The 23,906-nt window shown below is 39.6% G+C and overlaps 1 protein-coding gene across 1 annotated transcript in view; it reads right to left on the bottom strand.

Annotated features, from left to right (window-relative positions):
- The window catches only part of cacna1ia (calcium voltage-gated channel subunit alpha1 Ia), a 142,435-nt gene that overhangs the window by 93,507 nt on the left and 25,022 nt on the right, over window positions 1–23,906 (bottom strand). Inside the window, exons 3-6 of the mRNA XM_073813941.1 lie at window positions 15,604–15,701; window positions 12,369–12,528; window positions 5,731–6,073; window positions 5,558–5,650 (exon numbers count right to left, since the gene is read on the bottom strand). Of these exons, the coding sequence (XP_073670042.1) occupies window positions 5,558–5,650; window positions 5,731–6,073; window positions 12,369–12,528; window positions 15,604–15,701 (694 nt within the window). The remainder of the gene's footprint in view (window positions 1–5,557; window positions 5,651–5,730; window positions 6,074–12,368; window positions 12,529–15,603; window positions 15,702–23,906) is intronic.

Raw genomic sequence — 23,906 nt, 5'->3', positions numbered from 1 at the left:
GCTGTTCCCCCTCCGTGGCCTGGAAGATGTTCTAGTGGGGGGTGGAGGCAGCCGCCGCAGGGCGCCCTCGGCGAGGAGCAGACGGGGCCGCCGGCGCTGGAGGGCGAGATGCAGGTCGCTTGCGCCGGGGCATGATCTGAGCGATCGCCTCTGTCTGCTTCTGGGCGGCGGAGAACTGCTGGGCAAAAGACTCCACCGACTCACCGAAGAGGCCAGCCTGGGACACTGGAGCGTCCAAGAACTTGTTCTTCTCCGCATCCGACATGTCCGCCAGACATAGCCATAAGTGGCGTTCCTGGACCACCATCGTGGACATGGCACGACCAATTGCCTGCGCTGTCACCTTCGTAGCGCGAAGAGCCAGATCAGTGGCAGCCCGGAGCTCCGAAAGGACAGGCGAGTCGTGTCCTCCCTCGTGCAGATCCCTCAAGGCCTTCGCTTGGTGAACCTGCAGCAACGCCATAGCGTGCAGGGCTGAAGCCGCCTCTCCACATGCCTGGTGGGCAGCGCCCGTTAAACCGGAGGACTGTCTGCAGGCACGAGAGGGGAGGGTTGGGCGGTCCTTCCAAGAGGGAGCGTTAGCCGGACACAGCTGCATCGCGACCGCGCGCTCCACAGGAGGGATCCCCGTATAACCCTTAGCGGCTCCGCTGGTGAGGGAGGTGAGGGGGGAGGGCTGAAACGGCCGTAATCTCGTAGAAAACGGCGACTTCCAGGTTCTAGTCAGCTCCTCGTGCACCTCGGGGAAGAAAGGCACCGGTGGAGAGGGCACCGGAAAGGCACCGGTGGAACCCGGGCAGCTCCAAAGAACCAATCATCCAGGCGGGACGGCTCGGGCTGAGAGGGGGGGAACCCACTCTAACCCGACGGTCTCCGCCGCTCGAGCGAGCACGGCCACCATCTCTGGATCGAACTCCGGCGTCCCAACCCGACCAGAGGGAGGAAGGGCGTCGGGGTCCACGTCAGGGGGAGGAGGCCCACCCTCGGATGCTGCGGCGTCGGTGGACCCGGAGGGCGGCACGATGGATTCTAGAGTCATCGTAGAACACGACGCTGAAGTCTCCATCGGCACATCAACCGGCTGTGGATGAGGAGGCTGAGAGCTGGAGGACGAATCCCCCGACCGGCTTAGCACAGTGATGCGGAGGTCGTCCTTAGAGAGCTTCACAGCCGCACCGTGGCGGCGTTCAGCACTCGCATGATGAGGGTTGCGCTTTTCCCGGAGGAAAGACAACCGTCTCCGCAAATCCACAAGGGACATGATCTCGCAGTGAGAACATTTACCCCCAGCGAACGCTGCCTCTGCGTGCTCGATGCCCAAGCACGAAAGACAACGCTCGTGACCGTCCTTCGGACCCATGTATTTGCCGCACCCAAGATCGCACGGACGAAAAGCCATCCTGAAAAGGACGCTGATGTCCGGATATACGAGAGAGTGGCTGCCTTTAACAAGGCACAAAGCTCTCTCGTATCACTCTTTTAGGGAAATTCACTCAGATGCTCAGTTGATGATGCGCACAGGGAAAGGCAACGCACACACTAAACTCAAAACAACAAACAGATGAAGAGTCGTGGAATTAAGCGAAGCGTCCGCTGTGGTACTGCTAGTCCAACCAACTTCAGCAATCGAATCCCAACAGAGTAAAGTAGCTTCTCAGTAGCAGATACTGCCGGCTTTCGAAGCGATAAAAAGCTAATTTCCCTATTTGCACCTGCTGCTTATATACGCACCTGGCGGGGCGGCGCCAGCATTATGCAAATATCTCAATGCCAAGTTCATTGGCGTTTTAGTAGTATTCGAAGCAGATTGGTCTCTCTAAGCGAGTTCCCAATTCGTCGGTCACGACGTGACGTCGTAGTGACCGACTGAAAGGGAACTTGTTCGTCCTCAGACAAAGGGTTCTGAAATTTTCTGACGTAGAAGAAAAAACTAAATAATGTAATTCATTTAAATGAATTAACATTAAATTAACGTTTTTGCAGTGATATGGACCAAACGCTGCATGGCTTAACCCACCATTGTACTGTTTTCATTTAATTTTAGGTGAATCTGTCTCCAAATGCAACAAAACATAATTTTATCAATTTGAATTAGTATTATTGGATGATTGGTTTTATTTCTCTAACACCTGGTGGAAACAAAAAAAAAAATGAACTGAAGAATATTCATGATGTTGTTCTAAAACTATTTGACAGAGTATTAACACTTAATGACATTTTAATGAAAACATTTAATTTGTAATACTGTAGTTGAGGTCAAGAAAAATATTAATGACGCCGTTATAAAACTACTTGACAGTGTATTAACACTTAATGACATTTTAATGACAAGTTAAAAATTTGTATCAAAGTGGTCAGACACAAGGTAGTTTCTTAAGTTTGATCATTTATCTGCTATGTCATGTTTATGACAGATTTATGAAAAGTTATGTTGTCTTGTTAATGGCAAGTTGTCATAACAAAGACATCTCAAACAATGTCATCTTTTGCATTAAAAATGACATTATTGAGCGAATGACCCTTAATGAGTTGTCATATACCTGCATTAAATCTCCTTCAAGTTCATGAAACGTGTCATGTCATGTTTATGAAGATGTCATGTCAGTCTTATGAACACCTCTTCAAGTAAAGTGTTATTGAAAAGTCTTTACAATATGTACAGTAGAAAACAGTTAATCACAAAAAAAAACTTTAGATGGGTTTTTTACAGACGGGGTCACATTTAAGAAACACAAAGTAACAAACTTTTACTATCAGGGGCCATTTAAACAGTTCAATTTTTAACTAAAAATGTAAAATATTTTGTTTATTTACACAACAATGGCATTTTAGGGTCATTAACATTATTGTCTCCATGTAAACTACAAAGAAACATGAATTCATGAAAACAGTGATGTCACACAAGTGAATTACGTGTTCAGACATCGTATTACATTGCCAACTACTGGCCTGACATGTATACTGTAATATAGCATTTCATAGTCTCCAAAAACTCAAAAGAAAACTTCTGTTTTTAGTACATCACTGTCATGTAAACGGACCCACAGTTAAAGTAAAAAAAACTCCTTATCTCATTTTTATTTCATCAGCCATATGCCAGAAGTTTACAGTGATGAATTATCATATGATTATCATAGTAAACTGTGGATACCCTCACAAGACCTTTAATAAGTTTCATAAAGACAGACGAATCAGGACAAGAATGTAAAATGAAGCTGTGGATATTTCATCCCCAACCTTAGTGTCACATTCCACCAGTGAATAAATCAGCAGCCACTGTACAAGATGTGTACTGGTGCATGCTGGGAAAGATCTCATGACAGCCTAGTGGGGTGTGTGTCTGGGTGGCAGGGTCTCAGTCAGGAATTGTGTGAGACTGCTGAGATGACAGCAGGGGTCTGCAAGTATGAAGGGCTCTAATTAAATGCAAATGCTTTCACTCCAATGACCTACACAGGATTAGCATCACACAACCACATAAACACACACTACTTCCTATATTTGCTATTGGTTTGTCTAAAACGGCTTTCGGTGACTCAAGGAGAACCGCCAGGTATCTGTGTGATGTGTAACAAACGCTCAATTGCTGAAAAGGTGAAGAAAACCAAAACCGACTACAACAAAAATCAGCAGGCATCTCCTCTATCAAACCTCAGCATCTCCAATCCTAAATCTGTTCAGTTCCTCTTTCATTCCCTCAGTCTCCTGCTGTCGTTTGGCCTTAGATCCTTTTCCGACTTATCCTCAGGGCATTTTCCTCCGCTCCCTCTCTTCTTTAATCTCGGAATGAAATATTATCCAAAGCACATCTCACGGCAGGCCTGTCTCGTTCACTGCTGTTCTTACCAGTCAAATAACAGAGCAGGGACCGTCTTCATCACAGCAACACTAGACTTCACGTCACAAAGATAAATCTACATCATACTGTCCTCCTATTGATTCTCCACTATGTTGTTCATTGCCTAATTGATCTCCGCGGCCCGTCTTCTATTAAATAAGCTAATATTTGCATCTTTAAAGGTTCAGGGTATCAACAAGACTAATACACATTCAGTACAGTCTGGACTGTCAATAAAAGCTTTATAAAACACATGCATATGCAGGAAACGCTTGCAAAGTTAATCTAGTTTCAACCAAGCTACAATTTTAACATCCAGCTGCACTCAGGCCGAATATACAACCGCTTTCAACATAGTAGTGATACTTCTTTGAAGTGTAAAATGTTTGTAAAATTGTAGTCAAGTCTGTGGAAGGTGTGAATTAATTGGACTGGACTAAGCAAATTAAATGGAAACCTATCACTGTTTTTGAAAAGATGCTCATTTTCCAGCTCCTGTGGAGTTAAACATTTGATTCTTACCATTTTGGAATCCATTCAGCTGATCTCCGGGTCTGGCGGTACCACTTTTAGTATAGCTTAGCATAATCCATTGAATCTGATTAGACCATTTAGCATTGTGCATTAAAAAATATATGTTATATTTTTCCTATTTAAAATTTGACTCTTCTGTAGTAACATCGTGTACTAAGACCAACGGAAAATTTAAAGTTGTGATTTTCTAGGCAGATATGTCTAGGAACTATACTCTCAAACTGCCGTAATAATCAAGGACTTTGCTGCCGTAACATGACTGCAGGAGGCGCAATGATATTACGTAGTGCCCAAAAATAGTCCCCTGCTATTGAAAGATCGTAAGGGGACTATTTTCAGCTGCTGCGTAATATCATTGCGCCTCCTTCAGCCATGTTACGGCAGAGTCCAGTTTTTAATAGGAAAAATATCAAAACTCTTTGGTCATTTTTGAGTGCGATGCTAATGGTCTAATCAGATTCTATGGATTATGCTAAGCTATGCTAAAAGAGGTACCGCCAGACCCAGAGATTAGCTGAATGGATTCCAAAACGGTAAGAATCAAATGTTTAACTCTAGGGGAGCTGGAAAAAAATTAGCATATTTTCAAAAAAAGTGAAGTGTCCCTTTAACTAAATTATCAAAGATATCAAAAATATCTGAATATATTGAAAATCACAGCCATGACTTTTGGTTGCAGTGTACCATATGGTGAAACTAATCAAAATGATAATCTATTTCCTGTTTCGTGTCCTTCATTAAATCAATTGCATTATGTTTGAGCTTACAGATGGCACTCCAAACACTACATGCGTGTAAATCTCCATTTCACCCTGTTTTTTTATTTTTCAGAAAAGACAAAATAAATAATTCTTAGGCTGTATGCTTGAAAGTTTAGTGTTTTGATCTGTAAAGATACATTTTTGTGTCCTGGGGAGAGAGATGACCTTTGTGTTCTTACAAGAGAGACCAAACACTCAGTTTACCCTCTGGCCCTGTTAAAGGTCACAAAACTTCATGTCTTCATGACGTATAAAACATAGACTATAAACACTCAATACACAACTAGAAAAACATGACAAACCTTGCCTGAAAATTTGACAAAAGATTAAAAAAGATGAACATCAGAGAGAGAGTCAAACAGAGCTCAAAAAATTTAGAAGTTGCATTCAGCTACGATGTCTGTAAACACACACAAAGACTTACGATGATGAGGAATATAAAGTAGATGAAGTTGTAGAAAGAATGAGCATCCATGACGTAGTACATGATCTCTACCCAGCCCTCCAGAGTGATGACCTGCAGAAACAACCACATCAGACCACATTCAGATTCATGAAAAGGTGTTTATACAAATGCCTCGTGATTCCACAGCATACCTGAAAAATGACAATCCAGGCATAACCGATGTTGTCGAAGTTAATTGCACCTTTATGAGGATTGGTGTGCCCGGTGTGACAGCGGGTGTAATACTGATTCCAGTTGACACAGAGACCCATGGCAGAGGCACTGCCATTGACCAGCGGCTCTGCGCTGAGGCCCAGGGCTTGACGGTGCAGCGCGTCCTCTTTATCCAGACAGCATTCCCGACCGCCCTCTCGCCGAGCAGGCACGTCACCGCAAGACATGATGCCATTATCTTGAGCCAGCGAGCAGATGAAGGGTCGCTCATCATCCTCCTCAGGCTGATAATATGGGGTGGGAAGGGTAAGGCCAGATTTGCTGGAGGAGAATAGTCAAGCATTTTGTGTTAGATTGTGTGTTTAGGATTGGACAAATCCTAATATCAGTTATTTATCATAACAAAATGTCTAAATCATTGAACATTCCATTAAACAGAAAGTGTAACAGAATGGCTATTTTGTAAAAATAATGATCATGTCTTATGGGGCTTTCACACAGAACTTGGTTCAGCGCAGCCAAGCGATTTGCAGTATGCTGGCCAGACCAAAGTAGGCAGAGTTTTTTAAACTTTCAGCGGGATTACTATAAATTACTACAGTATTTTTAATTGGATTACGTAGTGGAAGAGGAATACAGACGCTGCTGTTGCCTGTCTCCATTTCACGTTACTTTAAGGTGACATAGAATGATTAAACAGAGTATTTATCCATTCTGTGATGTTAAATATAGACAACAAAATTTTGGTCTATAATGCTTTAAAAGCTTCCTAAAAACCTCTCTCAGAAAGCTATATTAGGGTGGGGGATTTTAAACGCGTGGTTTTGCACCTATTTGGCATCTCTTTGGGCTTAACTGGCAACCTCATTGTGAAATGCAAGCACTTGACGCTGATTGGCTGCCTTTGAGAGTGGGAGGAGTGAGATGCATTTTACGTAATATGTATCCGTTGTTCAGATTGGGACATTTTCTGGCGGGCATTTCTAAAGGAGGGATTTCTATGAAACAGAGATGTTCAGAATGTCTAGCACTTTTCGTATGTTCGTGAATGCGGGTAGACTACCGTTATTTAACTAGGACAAGGTAAAAATGTTTTTTTTCATTCTCTATCACCTTTAAGCTGCCTACCTACAACAAGCTACCTGACTTAAAACACACCTGACATGCCAACTTGAATTGATATGTGTTTTGACACAGCTTTTCTTCTGATGTCTCTATAGAAGCGTAAACTTGTATTATACAGAATTCTGACACAAACAGTAATTTACAAGCTTTTTGTCCATTTTGCGCTTGTTTGAATCCCCGTTGCCCCGTAATTGTCACAGAGCGCAGTGCAAAAGTGAAACTATTTTGAACTTTGACCTTGGAACTCGCGCTTTGATTGACACAACCACAAAACGTCCTCGCGTGGCACATGCCATTGAAATAAATGGATTTCATAGCGCAACACAGCGCACACTGCGTCACAATTTCTCCATTTTACCATGTTTTAAGAATGCAATATTTACTAGTAATAAAACAAAAATATTGTTGTTTACAAATACCTTTTTAAATATACAAACACACACACAAAGCTTAACAATCACACTGATTTAAAAAGAACATCAGACAACAGAGTTGCATTGACTGGAGTTTCACCCGACTTCACAAAACACGACAAAAATTATCAGGATAAACAAACTCACAAAATTAGTACACAAATCCTCCATCCCATTAACAAATGCTCACTCTCACGACTGCACTCTTCAATACTGCATAAAACATTTTGACTGATATTCAATTCACTAGTAATTCACTAGTAACTAGTAAATTTATGTGTGATTTGTTGTCACTATATTGTTTAAAGTGAAATATAAAGACCTTATCTTTTATGTTTCTATTCGGGCCCCATAGATGGACATCCAGTTGAAGTCACCATGGAAAAACAATTGCTCCCCTTCTCTACAAGTATGCCATTTCTGCTCTACCTATATCTCTCATCTTATTTGCAACCATGGCAACATATGGATCCATTTTTGGAAAGGAAAACTGGAACATCCAGAACATTAAGACAATGATAATGTTGGAAAGTTTCCAGTCATACAATCCGAAGACAAAAATCCTTTACTGTTTGTCTGTGTACGACAGCTGAAGCATCTCTAGGTAGACTGGAGAGGCATCTAAAACCGACAAATTGAGCAATGTGTGTGTAAATTGGTATACGGAGCCCATTTTTCTGGGAGTGACCCATTGAGGGCATCCTGCCTCTTAATCATAGTGTTTTACTGCCCAGAAATAGCCGTTTCCATTAGCCACTCATCCTCTCATACATATAACAGGGTCACAATGACTATTTACCCTCTATTTTCTTCTCTCCCTTCTTCCGCCTATCCTGTTTCTCCGACACATAACCACACGCATCCATGTGTTCACAAACATGAACCCATTTGTCACATACCACCTACCTACCTACTTTTACAATTTATGTGCAGCCGTATATTTTTCACCCCACACACACACACGAGCGTGCGAGCCATAGTCGCACTGACCAATCAATGTCCCCTCTGCTTTGCGGTCTAGACAGTTAATCTAAATGCACGCACACAGAAAACCCACGCAGAAATCTCCCAAGACAGCCATGTCGGAAGAATTGGAAGCCAAGAAAGGATTGGTCCATCATCCCCAGGGTGTAATTCTCCCCATTTGGATGGAGGACTTCTCTGCAACCTCACGATTCGATAAAGTCTAAAAATGCTTCTGCTGTCTTGGAGGACGTTTCTCCTGTGCCCTTTAACACACCCAGCGACCCAAAATTCAAACAAATCCGTGCTACCTGTAACAAGCGTCAGACAATTGGACTGCGCCAGAAGCCTCACTCGTGCATGGTTATACACAAGGACACATGTGTGCACATTTCAATGTGCAAAACTAATCAAAGCCATTGTGCTATATGGTAAATCGAGCCAATGCATCAAACCATCATAGAGATGTATGAAATCCCCCATGGGGACTGTACTGCACACGCTGAGATCTCTGCCATAAACGTCAAACCTCATTTTCAACATGACAGTCAGACCGGACCACACGGCACTGCCTTTCCGAAAGATCTCAGCAGTACCGCAACCACTGGGAGGGTTGGGGGGAGAAGAAAATAGAGAGAGAATCAGTAAGTCTGTCAGGGCTCTGTAAGGCGTACTGGAGTGTGAATGATGTTTGTGCCCTGCCAAGGCTTGGGCACAGCATGGCAACACACTAAGATGCACAGCCCAGCAGGGCACACTGCTCACACCCGCTGCTGCACAAAATGCCATTCTACTGCCAATAAGAGCGCTCTTACACATGGAGATAATAGACCAATGATGGACAAGCTGTTTGTGGGGTCACCGTAGGTGGGTAGGTGTTAAGGAATGCGCGATATAAAAAGGGCAATGTGGGAATTGTAGTGTGACTTTATTTATAGTGCAACCCAGCACAGTTTTATATAGTTCTGGGTCTAACCTACTCCCAAAACTGCATGTGGTGGTCACCATGACTGAATTTTTATATCTAAATCTATGTCATCATCATTTCTGCCAAACAAAACACTAATACAAACTGCAGACCCATTGAGAAACTGTTAGTTTTTTTGTAATTGCATTTCACAGCACTAAAGGTAATAGGTTTGATACCCAGGGATCACACATATTGCACTGTACTGTAAGTCATTTTGGATAAAAATGTCTGTCAAATGCATACATGTACATTAAACTAATAAAGTGTATTTTGCCCATCAGTCTGAATTGATCTCTGAACTGAGTGTATTTATTGAAATACGCCATGCTTTTTGTGTTGGGGTCAAAAAGAAACAAACAAAATAAAAAATGTATTATTACTTTAAATATAGAGGTCAAAGCCAATATCAATGCATAACATCAAATGCTTTCTCCAGAGACAGACTCTCCTTTCAAAACACACTTCATTATTCTCTGACAGTAGTGCCAGTCTGCAAATATACAGCCACGAGACAATATATGACAATCAAACCTCGGGACACAGTCATAACTTGCTTCTTTATCACACACACATAAAACAGACACACGGCTGTTTCACACACCGCCATGCACCGTGAGTGCTTTCAAATCCAATCACACAGCAATGAGAGGCAGGCAGACCACGGTTGGCACGGTAACCTCAGGCAGACACCCACTCATGAATATGTACGCCAATCTGAGTTTTAATCAACTGGAGCCAACGACTGGATAGAAGCACATTTGCATTTTTAGTGGCAGGTAGATAGTAAAAACAAGACGAGATTACGCAGAAAGGATGCAGAGGAGTGATGCGAGTGAGAGGATGACTGGAGGAATGGCTAGTTCACATTTAATCTTTAAAACTAGAGCGGAGTAAAACAGAGAAAGGCAAATTTTCTCCAGGATGCATTACATGGAGTTGAATGCGTAATTTGTTTATTGATCACATGTGGCACCAATGTGGCACCGGAACCCCTTTTCTGAGAAGAGAGGACGTTTGAAATACAGTAAAAGTCCAATTTGATGATTAAATGACTGGGATCCGATACACTGAAATATACACAAGATCCATCTTTTAAATTCAATCGCTTTAACCTTGTAAACCTGATCTGTCATTTACTTATCCTCAAGTTGTTTCAAATCTGTATACATTTATTTGCTCTGCTGAATACAAAGAAAGATATTTTGAAAAAAATCAAGCAGATATGATAACTCTCTTCCATACTAGTAGGAAAAACAATACTGTGGAAGTGAATGGTGCCCCAGATCTGTTTGGTTAATTAGATTTTTCAAAATATCTTAACTTGTGTTCACTGAACAAATCCATTTATACAGGCTTGGGACAACTTGAGGGAAAGTAATGGATGACAAAGGTTGGTAACATTGGTGTTCATAAGACTGACATAACACCTCCATAATCATGTTATGTCAGTGTCATGAACACAAAGGAGATTTTATGCACATTTATGACAACTGTCATTTAAGGATTAGTCCATTTTCTTAAAAAAATCCAGATAATTTACTCACCACCATGTCATCCAAAATGTTGATGTCTTTCTTTGTTCAGTCGAGAAGAAATTATTTTTTTAAGGAAACCATTCCAGGATTTTTCTCATTTTAACGGACTTCAATGGACCCCAACACGTAACAGTTTTAAATTGCAGTTTCAATGGAGTTTCAAAGGACTCTAAACGATCCCAAACGAGGCATAAGGGTCTCATTTAGCAAAACGATTGTCATTTGTGACAAGAAAAATAAAAAAATATGCACTTTTAAACCACAACTTTTCGTCTAGATCCGGTCCTGTGACAAGCCAGCGCAACCTCACGTAATTGCGTAGTGACGTAGAAAGGTCACATGTTAAATATACGAAACGCACATTTGCTGACCATTTTAAACAATAAACTGACACAAAGACATTAATTATTATCATTCGACATACAACAACGTCGGAACGGTCCTCTTTCTCCACACTTGTAAACACTGGGGCATAGTTTCGCATACGTCATCTGTGACCTTTTGACGTGATGATGCATTACGTGAGATCGCGCTGGCGAGATAGACGAGAAGTTTTTTATCAAAAAAAATTCTTGTCAGAAAGGACAATCGTTTCGCTAGATAAGACCCTTATCCCTCGTTTGGGATCGTTTAGAGTCCTTTGAAACTCTGTTAAGTGTTGGGGTCCATTAAAGTCCATTAAAATGATAAAAATCCTGGAATGTTTTCCTCAAAAAACATAATTTCTTCTCGACTACACAAAGAAAGACGTCAACATTTTGGATGACATGGTGGTGAGTAAATTATCTGAAATATTTTTTAAGAAAAATTGACTAATCCTTCAAATGTCATTTGCTCGATTATGTCATTTTTAATGCAAAGATGACATTGTTTGAGATCATAAGTTTTTGTCATGACAACTCGACATTACCAAGACAACATAACTTGTTATAAATTTTTTAGGCATCATTGAAATGCCACTGAAAATGATAAGTCTCTTCTGTTATTAACAATTAGTATTAACACTTAATGACTACATGCTACATGTCCATACTCAGGTTAGATTATTGAGGTCGTCCAATCAGACGCTTCTTGATGTTTCACGGTCTAGGCGCAAGAACAGAGGAGTCTGAGCATTTTCAGTGGCATTTCAATGACAAAAAACTATGCTGGTGTGCATCTTGAGACGAACAATGGCACTGATATATGATAAAATATGTCAGTACAAGGTACAAGGACATACAAGTACTGTAGCTCAAACATGCATTTTAGTCTGGGCCCTGTCTGAGAAACCGTCCCTATATCTTTTGGCAAAAATCTGATGACAGTAAACAAGTTAATATGCGTTTATATGTCACATACAATTATACACATTATACAACTTGCAATGAAATGAAGGTAAATTTTGGCAAATCAAGTGTTGCAGACTGTTATGAAGCAACTAACCTTTCAGAATGTGCATGAAAAACAAGCCAATCATCAGATTATAGTTTTAGATCAAGTTGAAACGTGCTTTTAGCCTATGCAAAAGCGTGGGTGGCCCGTGCACAACCTATCAGAGCCTGAAACTAAATTACAATTTAAAAGGTTTATGTGTTACACTCTTGACCCCATCTGCCGCCTGTACTCACAGGGTGAAGTTTTCCTCTGGGTAACAGCGATTCCTCAGTAGTCCAGCCCACAACTGTACTCCAATGATGCCAAAAATGAAGAAGACAAAGAAACAGAGTAGGAGCACGTTTCCCAACATGGGCAGAGTGTCCAGGAGCAGGTTAACTAGAATTCGCATACCTGCACACAGAAAAACACAAAATTATTCTTAAGACAACAGGAAATCAAAATCACCTTTCTTGATAATTGCTCCTGGTTATTGTTTAATTCATTGGCGATGTTCATGTAAAATGGTACTCTATGCTATATGTTTTGGAGCGTTCCTGCCGCTCAAGTGCTAGAGCATTTTGTTTGTTCATAAATTCAATTAATTGGAAACACAGATTCTTATCAAATGTAAAGCTTAAATACAGTCACTTTGGATAAAATTGTCTGCCTAAAGCATTAATGTAAATAAACTGATGTTTTCATAATCTTTCAGTTATTAAAATAACCGTCCCACCTTTTCCCCCAACATTTTATGTATTTTATTTTTGTTGCTTGGTTGTTGTACCAATCATATTTTAATTCCCACTGAGTATTCTGTATTACTTTAAAACTGTCACATTACAGAATCTACATGCATTACCAGTCTCAGGTGTATTTTTAGACCATCCAAGTAATTTTTCCCTCACTGATCTTTTATTTGCATGTAGCCCATATCCATTTATGCTGGTGCTGAGGGAAAGACTTGAGTCACTATGACAGACCACCACGAGCCAGCTTGTCAAAAACCTAATTTGTGTATTTACTTCTGCATCAGTGGGAATGCAAATGCATGCGTGTGAGCGAGCGAGTGTTCGTGCATGTTTGTGAAGCACTGCTGGGATTGAATGAAGGGTGTGTGTCCACTCTGATTGGAGAACAGCGGTGTATGATTACAGTACTGTGTGTGTGTGGTTATAGGAAACACAACAGGAAGCTAACACAACACAAATGGAAGACATCAACACACAGAACAGGGTGCGTTTGTGTTTCTAACATACAAGCAATGACCATGAACAGAGTTAAAAATGTTTTGTTAACTTCTGAATATCTGGACCACAAAAACTAAAATTTCTGTCTTGGGCTGCCCATTGAGAAACAATTGCATTCTTGTAACTGAGTAGGAGATGAGGGGAATAGAGAAGAAGAGAAAAATTGTGAGACACACTGACTATCACAGGGAATAGGTGTTAATAGTAACCATTATAGTTGATAATTCAAATGCTTTCTGGTACAACACCCCTCAAAAGTTGACAATTATTCATACTTTCATGCTCCCCAAAATGACAAAATGCATCATACTTTTTGAAACCTGTTAGTTTAGTAAATCACAGTAGTATTATATGGGACCATTTATAGTCTTTTTTATTATTTTGAGCTTGACAAGGGCACCATGGCCATAAAAATCTTATTTTGGAAAGTTTGGAGAGACATACACAATGGACAAAACAGTAAACTTTCAATCTATTTTTAGACAAAATAATTTGGCATATCAGGGAATCTGGGTATTATTCAAATACACAATTATGCATAGAAAAAAGCAGGTAATAAAGCATACACTCACCAGAACTTTATCCTCTATTAACTCTTTCCCCGCTATTGAAGAGTTAACTCATCAATTAAGGAAAAAAGCTTCCCCCTGCCAATGAAGAGTTTTTCCGGCAATCCATGTTTCTGCTACTATCCACCAGGTGGTACTCTTACCCAACTTATAAAACCTAAATCTGATCTCTAAGTCAAAAACGCAATTATCTCAGCTTTTTTTCACTGTTTTTTTTTTTTGAAGAAACCTACCCATATTGAAGAGGTTATAAAAAGAGAACACATAAAGGTAGGATTAAACAATTTATGTATTTTTTTTTGAAAGCAGAGGGTTTGTTATTTCATTTGATATATTGTATGTTTATATATTTAAAGGAACAGTATGTAATAAATGTATATCAATTACTCATAAAATGGCCCTGATATGTCACTAGACATTAAGAAATAATTTTCATTTCAAATACTTATATCACTGACAACAGTGGTTCAAATCCAGGATATTGTCATTTAAAAAGTGGAGTTGCAGCCCTCAACTGATGTTTATGTTGTCATTTTGTGTATTGGCCACCAGTTGTGTGATTGCAGTACCAGTTTTAGCCACAAGTTTTGTGATTGCAATACCAGTTTTGGCCACAATCCTACATACTGTTCCTTTAAATAAGAACATTTTCTGGAAGCCATGAAACTTTTGTGAAAAACATAAAAAATGGTGGCGCTGGCTGGCAACTTCTTTAAAAAACTCTGGTGGTGAAAGAGTTAATATTTGTTAATCCTCTTTGTGGTGGTGCATTGTAGTCATTGTCCTAGGCTATTTATGTTTACATAAACTTTCCACATTTGCTATGTGTAATTTTTTTTATCTTTCTTAAATTCTTCTCAAAGCTATATTTTAGTTTAAACTTGAAAACACATATGTAACATGCATCATAAATGTTTAATGCATCTTTAATAAAATATATATAAAAAGAAAAAATAGACATCACCTTTGGCCACTACAGTGTATGGATGACAGTGTACGCGCTGTGTGTGTTTATGTTTCCAAAATATGTATGAATGCTTTATATATTTGGAAAAAATATATACTGTACTGTATAGGCCTGTACTGTAGATGACACGCAAAGACTTACATTTAACAAACACTTTCTTAAACTTTCCATAACAAATACTAAAACACTCCCCTAGGATAAGTCCGATCTTTTCATCAAATCTTCAAGCGGCGTATCAAACGCAAGCTATTTCAGTTAACATTCATATTTAATGGGTTACATCACGGCCACTGGCACTGAAATATTGATCAATTCTGGGCTTCCTATAGAATCTGAAAGAAAGGCTACAATGTTTGGAGGGCCACCAACACGAGACTTATAGCATTTGCTCAAACTGCCTTTTCCCCAATTACAGAGGAAATTAATCTGGCTCTGCTAATGGCAGTGGCAGAAGTAATGGCTCTCAAACTGTTATTTGCTTCATTCCAGCTCTTTTGTTCTGGACGATCTGCATGCCAAACGCAAAGCCACACCGCACACGCTGCTGTGGATTTGATAGGCCAGGGTTTGGAGCTGACAGATGAGTGTGTTTTCAGTGCTTGGCACTAATACAGAAAAATCCCACACGCGCCGAATTCGGGCATGTTTTTTCTCCTAAGGTCCGCAGTCGGTGATCACAGTTAATGGAGGAGTGTGTACTTACTGGGTACTCTGTTGATGGCTTTCAGGGGTCTGAGTACTCGCACTGTTCTGATGGCCGAGAAGTTGATGTTCTGGAGATCAAGGGAGTATTCAACCATCCTAGGAAAAAACAAAGAAAATCAGTCACATGTAGACAAAAGGGTTTACATCACTAAACTATGTTAACATTGATAGGTTAATGTCTCACATTGTGTCATCATAACCATACATAAGGATTGCATACAGTGTTTTTGCAGCTTTGTTTAACCAAACGTGTTAGCATGTACTAAACTGTTTGTATGCCATCAGATCTCCTATTCCATGCTTTGTGTTTTTATGTCCCATGCCTCATTGGTAATTCATAGGAATTTGGCTTTGCTGCAGTATAAGCTTTCATCTCCAGTCCAGGATCACATCTATTTACCTTGTAGGCGTTGAAGCAGTTTCACACAATCCAACCCTACACTGTAAAAAATTGCTGTAAAAAAACGGGGAATTTTGGACAGTAATTTACCGTTTCTCATAAATACAGTTGAATACTGTAAATAAACATTAATATGACAAACAAAATAATAACAGCAAGCTCCTGTTCAGTCTTACGGGATAATACAGTATTTTTTGGTTTGGTCAGGCATGTCAGACATGTGACGAGCTCATCTTCAACCATGAGTAAAACTGATTTAACTACACTGTTTTTCTGCATTTTATTATACGAGAAGGAAGCAGAATTAAAGACTATCTATCCATTTTCACTCCGATTGTGACCCTACCAGCACTGAGACGGACGACGAATTGTCTTGTTTTTTACTCCTCGCCTGTATATCAAGGTAAGCACAAACTGAACAGAGTCTGTGTTTCTAAGTAAAATAACTGACAAAATGTTATATATATTTGCTTATTTTTGAAATATTTCTAAAAACGATTTATTTGATTTTGACATATTTAGGGCAGATTGTTAAACGAATTGGCAACTAGCTATATAGGTTAAATACAAATAAAGATGCTAATGTTAATTTGCAATCTAATCAAATGTCTGACTGATGTGCGATTATCTATTGATATTTTTTTTAAATCTACATGAGGGATTGGGCTCTGTTTCACCATTTGTTTGTATCTTTTTTCAATGTGTGCACTTTTAATCTTTGTACAGTGCCTCGTGAATGTGTTAGCATTTAGCCTAGCCCCATTCATTCCTATGGCTCCAAACAGGGATGAATTTAGAAGCCACCAAACACTTGCATGTTTTCCCTATTTAAAGACTGTTACATGAGTAGTTACACAAGTAAGTTTGGCACAAAATAATACTTTTGTTTGGAGCCATTGGAATGAATGGGGCTAGGCTAAACGCTACATTCACGAGGCACTGTACAAAGATGAAGTGCATGCTTTGAAAAAAGATAGGGCTGTATTAATTCGTCTAAGTTGAGGTAAGAACATAGTAAAATATTGAAAATGGCTAGTCCAAGGCTGATACTGCTGGGAAAGTGTGGAGTATAGAACAATACAACAGTAGGCCTATAGAAAAGTCTTTCAGTCTGTCTAAAAAATCTCTTTCTGTAATTAATATCATGAGCTTTTCTAAGTAATGGATTTGTAGCAGTATAATATCTGATAGTTTTTTGGGACATTAACTATAATTGTTGTCTGCATCAGTTGCTGGTGATGAAGTAACATTTGGAGGTTGGATGATCAGCAGTGAAAACATCATCATCTGTGAAGGCAAGATGAAGCTGCGAGGACACTGGAGTTTGTTCAAAGGTAAATCCTCTACTAGCTGTTCAAGAATGTCACATTGCGTTAAATTAGTGTCTCTTTCTTTTTTGTAAATTGACTTTGATTGCATTAGGTCTTTTAAATAGTGAGTTGAAGTTTAAGATATAGACATGGGTTTAGGCCAAATTTGATATCATGCTACATGTTTTTGAATAAAGTATTTCTCTCTCATTAATGCCAGAATGGCAACAACCTAGAATATTTATACTGTGAATGCAGTTGGTTTTATCTGTCTTCATTGCAATTAATCTTTACTTTTCTCATTGTACTTTGTAGATGCTTAATTGGTGTGAACCCTAAGAGGTGAACAAAAGCCAGGCAGGTGAAGGTGTCCGAGAAGACAGGAAAGCTTGTCCAGAAAAACGCAGCAACTGTTAATCCCCATGTGACCACCCTCATCAAAAACTTCATGGACTTTGAGTGGGGCTTTCACATTGTATTCTGCAGTGTTGTGATATTTATGTGACATCACAGCATTATGTTTTATTCAGCCCAGTCTCATTAGTGAGGCAGAAACTGACATTTAAGAATGCACTGAATTTTGTTATATTTAATAAAAACAGTGTTTTATCATCATCCTTTGTTTGAGAATTTTTTTGCAAGCAATTTTAAGTGTTTATTTTAAAATTACATTTTAACAATGCTAGAAAATCACATTCTACAGTATAAATAACAGCAGGAACCCTAAAATAACAGTATAATGCATCCAAACATCTGACAGTATTATACTGTGCAGCTCCCTTTTTTTACAGTACTGTCTCGTAATATTTGTACAGTAAAAAACTGTTGTTGTAAATTACAGTAGGTAATCTGTAAAATTACAACTATATGCTGGCAAATCTAGCTGCCAGTATATTACTGTAATTTAACAGTGAAATTTTTTACAGTGTATATACCACAGACGACACCTCGATTTAACACTCTGCCCCTCACACACACGCACATACCCCTATGGAGAGATCAGTGGTCCAATGCAGCCTGAAGCACAGCGTTGCTCATCGTCTGACCGTCTGTGCTACTGTATGTCAGAAACTGAAGTGGTGAAGTTTTGCCTCTCTAGACTCTGAGAGCCGCTCTCTTTGCGACTGTTACCAATTGCTATCGGCGTCAAAACGCCCCGAGGGGCCGCATGCTTGAACGCTTTTAAAAATAGAGGCCAGAAGGTTTCTTTCCCCAGACAGAAAAAGACATTATCTACTGCTGATCGCCGCTTTAATCTCCGTGGTTCATCATCAAGAACACATCTAGACACCACAAACAGCAGATAAACACATAAATATACAAGCACAAACACGATTTATTCCCACCCATGCAGGGCCATCCGTAAGCAGACAGATTTCCCATGATGACACCAATCTGGACAGCCTGTTTTTGACCCCCGGCTCCGCGAGGTGTTTTTCAATGGTGATGCATCCGAGCTGAGAGCTGAGTCACAGAATGAAACACATGAGTCAACGATCACTGAGAATATAATGACAAAATCTTAGAGCCGCAGCACAGGGAGTCACACTGTTTCAACATGTCTGCACAACCACACGGCGAGAAATACTACACAGCTCTCCAGAGTCGCTATACTGCCAAAAAACCTTCCCACATAGATACAATTAAACCTTTTAAAAGACTGCATTGTTAAAAGAAACTGCTTAGATGAGCATAAATTTTCACGTCGTTCCAAAACGGTTAGTGTGCTGGTCAAGATGGTGTGCCAGGAAGCCCATCAGAATCCGAATCTCCTTTCTTGCCAAGTACTGCGAGTTTACAGGTACAAGGAATTTATCTTGATGTATTGGTGACAGTAACAAGTATAATTCTGTACAATAAATCAGGGATTCCCAAAATGGAGTTTGTGTAAATAAATAATTTTGAAATAAAAAATCTAAATAAAACACTTACTTACACAAAATATATATATTCTATTGGTTTAATCTGGTTTTACACTATATCAGAAAACTGAGGAGCTCATGCAAAATCAGGGCTTGCAAAATTTCAAAATCCCTGTTAGCCGTTCGGGCAGGTACTCTTCAATTTTTGGTAGCCTGAAATGAATATAAAAAATAAATTATTTTTAATGTAGAATATTGATGCAAGCAAACTGTTCCTGCCTATTTCCACACTTGGATCTAATCACCATTTAAAAGTGATTCAATGGATTACAATACACAGTTTGAATCATATAATGGTTTTCCAGTCATAGACTGGATTATTTATCAGAAAAATACGATCAGAAAGTGAAAGTAGAGGAAAGTGAACGTAAACGAGAGAGCACATTCAAACCCAATTTCAATGTCCGAATTACATACAATATAATTATCTAACCAAATCTGAGAGAATGCAAAAACATTTAAATATATTTTAGATTTTCCTCCCTATATTAGCACGACGGGCAGGGTGGAGATACATTTTGGTTGCCCGACAGGAATTCACAATAGCCCCGGGACGTCGGGATAGCGTTTTTGCAAGCTCTGAGAATGAACTGATTATGTTTTATGTACGAATAAAATATTACTACATAAAATAACTAGTAACAGTTAATAGCAACAATAACTAGGTAAAATATTACTAAATAAATACTACTTCACTCTAAAAACAAACGGTGCTATATAGCACCAAAAGTGGTTCTTTGCTCGTAATCATAGAAGAACCGTTTTTAGTGCCATATAGCACCGGTGAAGCACCTGTGTAGAACCATATGGGGGCCATATAGCACCACTATAGCACCAAATATGGTTCTACATGGCACTATGTGGTTCTACACAGGTGCTTCACAGGTGCTATATGGCACTAAAAACGGTTCTTCTATGATTACGAGCAAAGAACCACTTTTGGTGCTATATAGCACCGTTTTTTTTTTGGAGTATAAAAAAATATGTTTTGAAGTTTAACTATGCAAATGTGCTATTAATTGATTTAAATATTGCATTAAAATGTCAGGGGGTACTTCAAGTAAATCATTTTGATCAAAGTGGTTTGGCTGGCAAAAACATTTAAGAACCCCCGCAAAAATAAAATAAAGGAAATATTCTAAAAGTAAAAAAAATATATCAGTGGAGCAAAAGGAAATTAACTATCCATTTTTGTGAGATGTATAAAGTGGGCCTAGGGCAAAAATACAGTTGAGGTACTAAGGTGCTCATTATGTTGTTAACCAGAAAAAATGCTGACAAAACTACTTAACTAGCTTAACCCACGAGTTCCTTCATATGATTCCAGCATCTTATACTGGGCACCAGTATCCAAAACACAACATACAGTACACCGACATGTTTAACAAGTTGATTTGTAGGATCAAAGACCGAACACAGAATAAAAAACAGCAGAAATCCTACAGTATGGTAAATATTTATTAATCCAAAATATGTAAAGCTATGACAATTTTACTGGTACCTGAAATAATCAAATTAATAAATAAACATAAAAGGTGCAGCTGATATATAACCAATTTCTTGTAGGCCTGCTTATCTTGTAGAAAAAGAGAAACAACGTTTTCATCCATACTCTCTCCTGAAAGGCTCATAAAGTACACAGCAGGGAGGCTGAATTAAATAGAAGAGGCAGTTATGTGATTGGACAGTTCAAGAGGTGCTTGCATCCAATCTACGCTTGCATTTGATTGGACGGTTGAAATCCTGACGGGTAGTTTTTGTTCCCTTTTTACTTACAGCATACAGTACACCAACAAGTAGAAACAATGAGCTAATTAAAATATACCAGGGAGAAAATATCTGGTTTCAAGCGCTGCACTTCAGTGGGCAGGTGCGGACATGCTGTGCCTTGATTGGAAAAGTAACCAATCAGTATAACTGGACCAGTGAGACTAGATGTTAACAAAAGTTGTAAAAGGAGCCTATGGGAAATTTGTCAACCCTTTGGCAAGGATTTGTCCAAATAACTTGGCTGAGGGGAACAGACTTAGCAATTGGAAACAGGCCAGAAAAAAAGTGTGTACGAGAGAAAACCAGGACATTTGCTGTATTCCTTCATAGTACTACCACATACGAATGAGTGACTCCAGATCAGTTGTTGCTCTTGACAATCCCATTATGTCAATTACTGCCTGAGTGACAGAAGTGTCAGCACTGGCAAAGCAGTGAGAAGCTACTACACACACATACACAGAGACCATTGTGACTGCTTATGTGGCTCAAACACAAGTGTGGTTCAAGCTTGCGCTGACAGATATACTACGATAATAACAGTTATAAATACTAGGACAGAAAGAGGATTAGGAATTTTTTGCTTCATAATAACCATCCTTACAATATCAAGCAGACATTTTCTCATAAAAAAAAAACATAACAAACAATAGAAGCTAAAAGTAAATACACTATTGTGGCAAGAAAGGTGCTATAACATCTCTACACTGTTGGAAAAAATTGTCAAAAAATTGTCCCTAGCTGTCATTGGGGCTGTACAATTTCAAAAAGTACATCTTTGCACATAAAGAGTTCATATTAGTGCCACAGAAGTACATATTGGTACCAAAAAGTGCACATTAGTACCTCAAATGTACATATTGGTACCAAATCTATACATACAATGGCAAGAAAAAGTATGTTAACCTTTAAGAATTGCTTAGTTTCTGAATAAATTTGTCATAAAATGTGATCTAATCTTCATCTAAGTCAAGGGTATTGACAAACATAATGGGCCCTATCTTGCACCCAGCGCAATTAAATTTGTCAGTGACGCATGTATCATTCATATTTTGCACTGGCGCACAGCGGGTTTTTCCCTCCACAGACGCACGTCGGCAAACTAGGGAATTAACTTGTGCTCCCTGGGCGGTTCAGCGCAAAAAAGGAGGCGTGTTGCGGCGCAAACCATCCCTGATGCTATTTTCCAGTTTCAAAAAACAATTGCACCACTGACCAGAAAAAAAAGTTTAAAGTCAGTGGCGCGTTGGACGTTGTTCATTATGCTATTTTAAGGGTGCATGCTTGACCATAATGTATAGCGTGCACAACGCGCGCACACTTTGCTTTTCTAATCTACACAGATGCAACAGTTATTTTTTCAAATCATAAATTGTTACACTTAAAAATATTAATACACGAGATAAGGGAAATCATAGTGGTGAGCATTGTGGTGATAGTTTTTATTTATTGTGTGGCTGCGTTAAAAAATTCTCATGCAAATAACAATTAAAATATTTTCATAAGTTTGTTGTGTGGCTGTATTATGTTTATTTTATGTAAATAATAATTAAAATGTTTTCATAGGAAACCTTAATGTATGTGAACTGGATTTGTAAGTGCACTTTGGGGTTGGACTGCTTGCGTTTCTTGGGTCCGATTTCAAAGCCCCCAAACCCTTTCAGCGGTGAGGGTGGACGCAGCGATGTCCTCTGCTGGCGTCAGGTCCTGAGGCAGATCCACCTCCCGTTACACGGCGTGCCCGATTTATGCTGGCAAGCTTGGGATTCCCCCGTCTCCTGACATCATTGTAGCGCTTGGCGCAACGATGGGGATGCCAGCTGATGAGACTGTGGCTATTTCCTCTCACGCCTGTTTAACCGACGCTGATTTGGGCGGGTTTCTCCTATACAAAACAACTTCTCTGTCTTTGACTGCTCTTACAAGAACTTGGGTCTCCTTGGCTGTGAACCACTCCTGGCGTGCGCCTGGTAAATCCGTCATAATAATAGCAACCCGCAATGGAACTTGCGCCCTTGCGTTTAAAGGGAATGTTGGATAGCGTTCTGATTGGTTTATTTGATGTTACGCCCAAACCACACCTATGAATAATGAACCTACTTCAGACCAACTCCTTATTGATTTGCGCCCGGCGCAAGAGTTATTTCTCACGCCGGGAAAATAGCAACAGTGCCCAAGATCCGCCCACAAACTCACTTGCGCTTCGCACTTGCGTTTCAGAACATTAAAATAGGGCCCAATGTGTCTAAAAATAATAACACAAAAACCTATGGTGCTTGTGGAAAAAGTATGTAAATCCTTGAGTTAAAGACCTCAAAAAGCTAATTGGAGTCAGGTTTCAGCACACCTGGAATATGGTTAAGATAATATGTTTGGAGCTGTGGACTACAGCTACTTTGACTGATAAAAAACCCTCAAACGTTTGGAGCTCTGCACAAGAAGAATGTGAGCCATGCCTCGCCAAAAAGAGCTTTCAGAGATTGTTGCTAAGCTGGAAAGGGTTACAAAGATTTTTCTAAGACTTTAGAAATTCACCAGTCTACTGTTCCCAAACAAGCTACAAATGGAGAGGCTTTGGGACTGTTAAAACTCTATCAAGAAGTGGGCACCCAGTCAAAATGACACCAAGAACACAACGAAGACTCATCAATGAAGTAAAGAAACCCTGAATGACAGCCAAAGCTTTAAAGGCATCATTGGAACTTGCTAACATCTCTGTTCATGAGTCTACCATAGATAAAACACTGAACAAGCAGGGTATCCACGCCAGGACACCACGAAGAAAGCCACTGCTTGCTAAAAAAAACATTGCTGCACAACTGAAGTTAGCACACATTGACACTCCACAGGGGTATTGGCAAAATGTTTTGTGGGCTGATAAAACTACGATTGAACTATT

The sequence above is a fragment of the Paramisgurnus dabryanus genome, chromosome 3 (genome assembly GCF_030506205.2).
Source record: "Paramisgurnus dabryanus chromosome 3, PD_genome_1.1, whole genome shotgun sequence".
In the NCBI taxonomy this organism is placed as follows: Eukaryota; Metazoa; Chordata; class Actinopteri; order Cypriniformes; family Cobitidae; genus Paramisgurnus; species Paramisgurnus dabryanus.
Note: the sequence above shows the minus strand (reverse complement) of the source record. Positions and strands in the feature narration are given on the sequence as shown.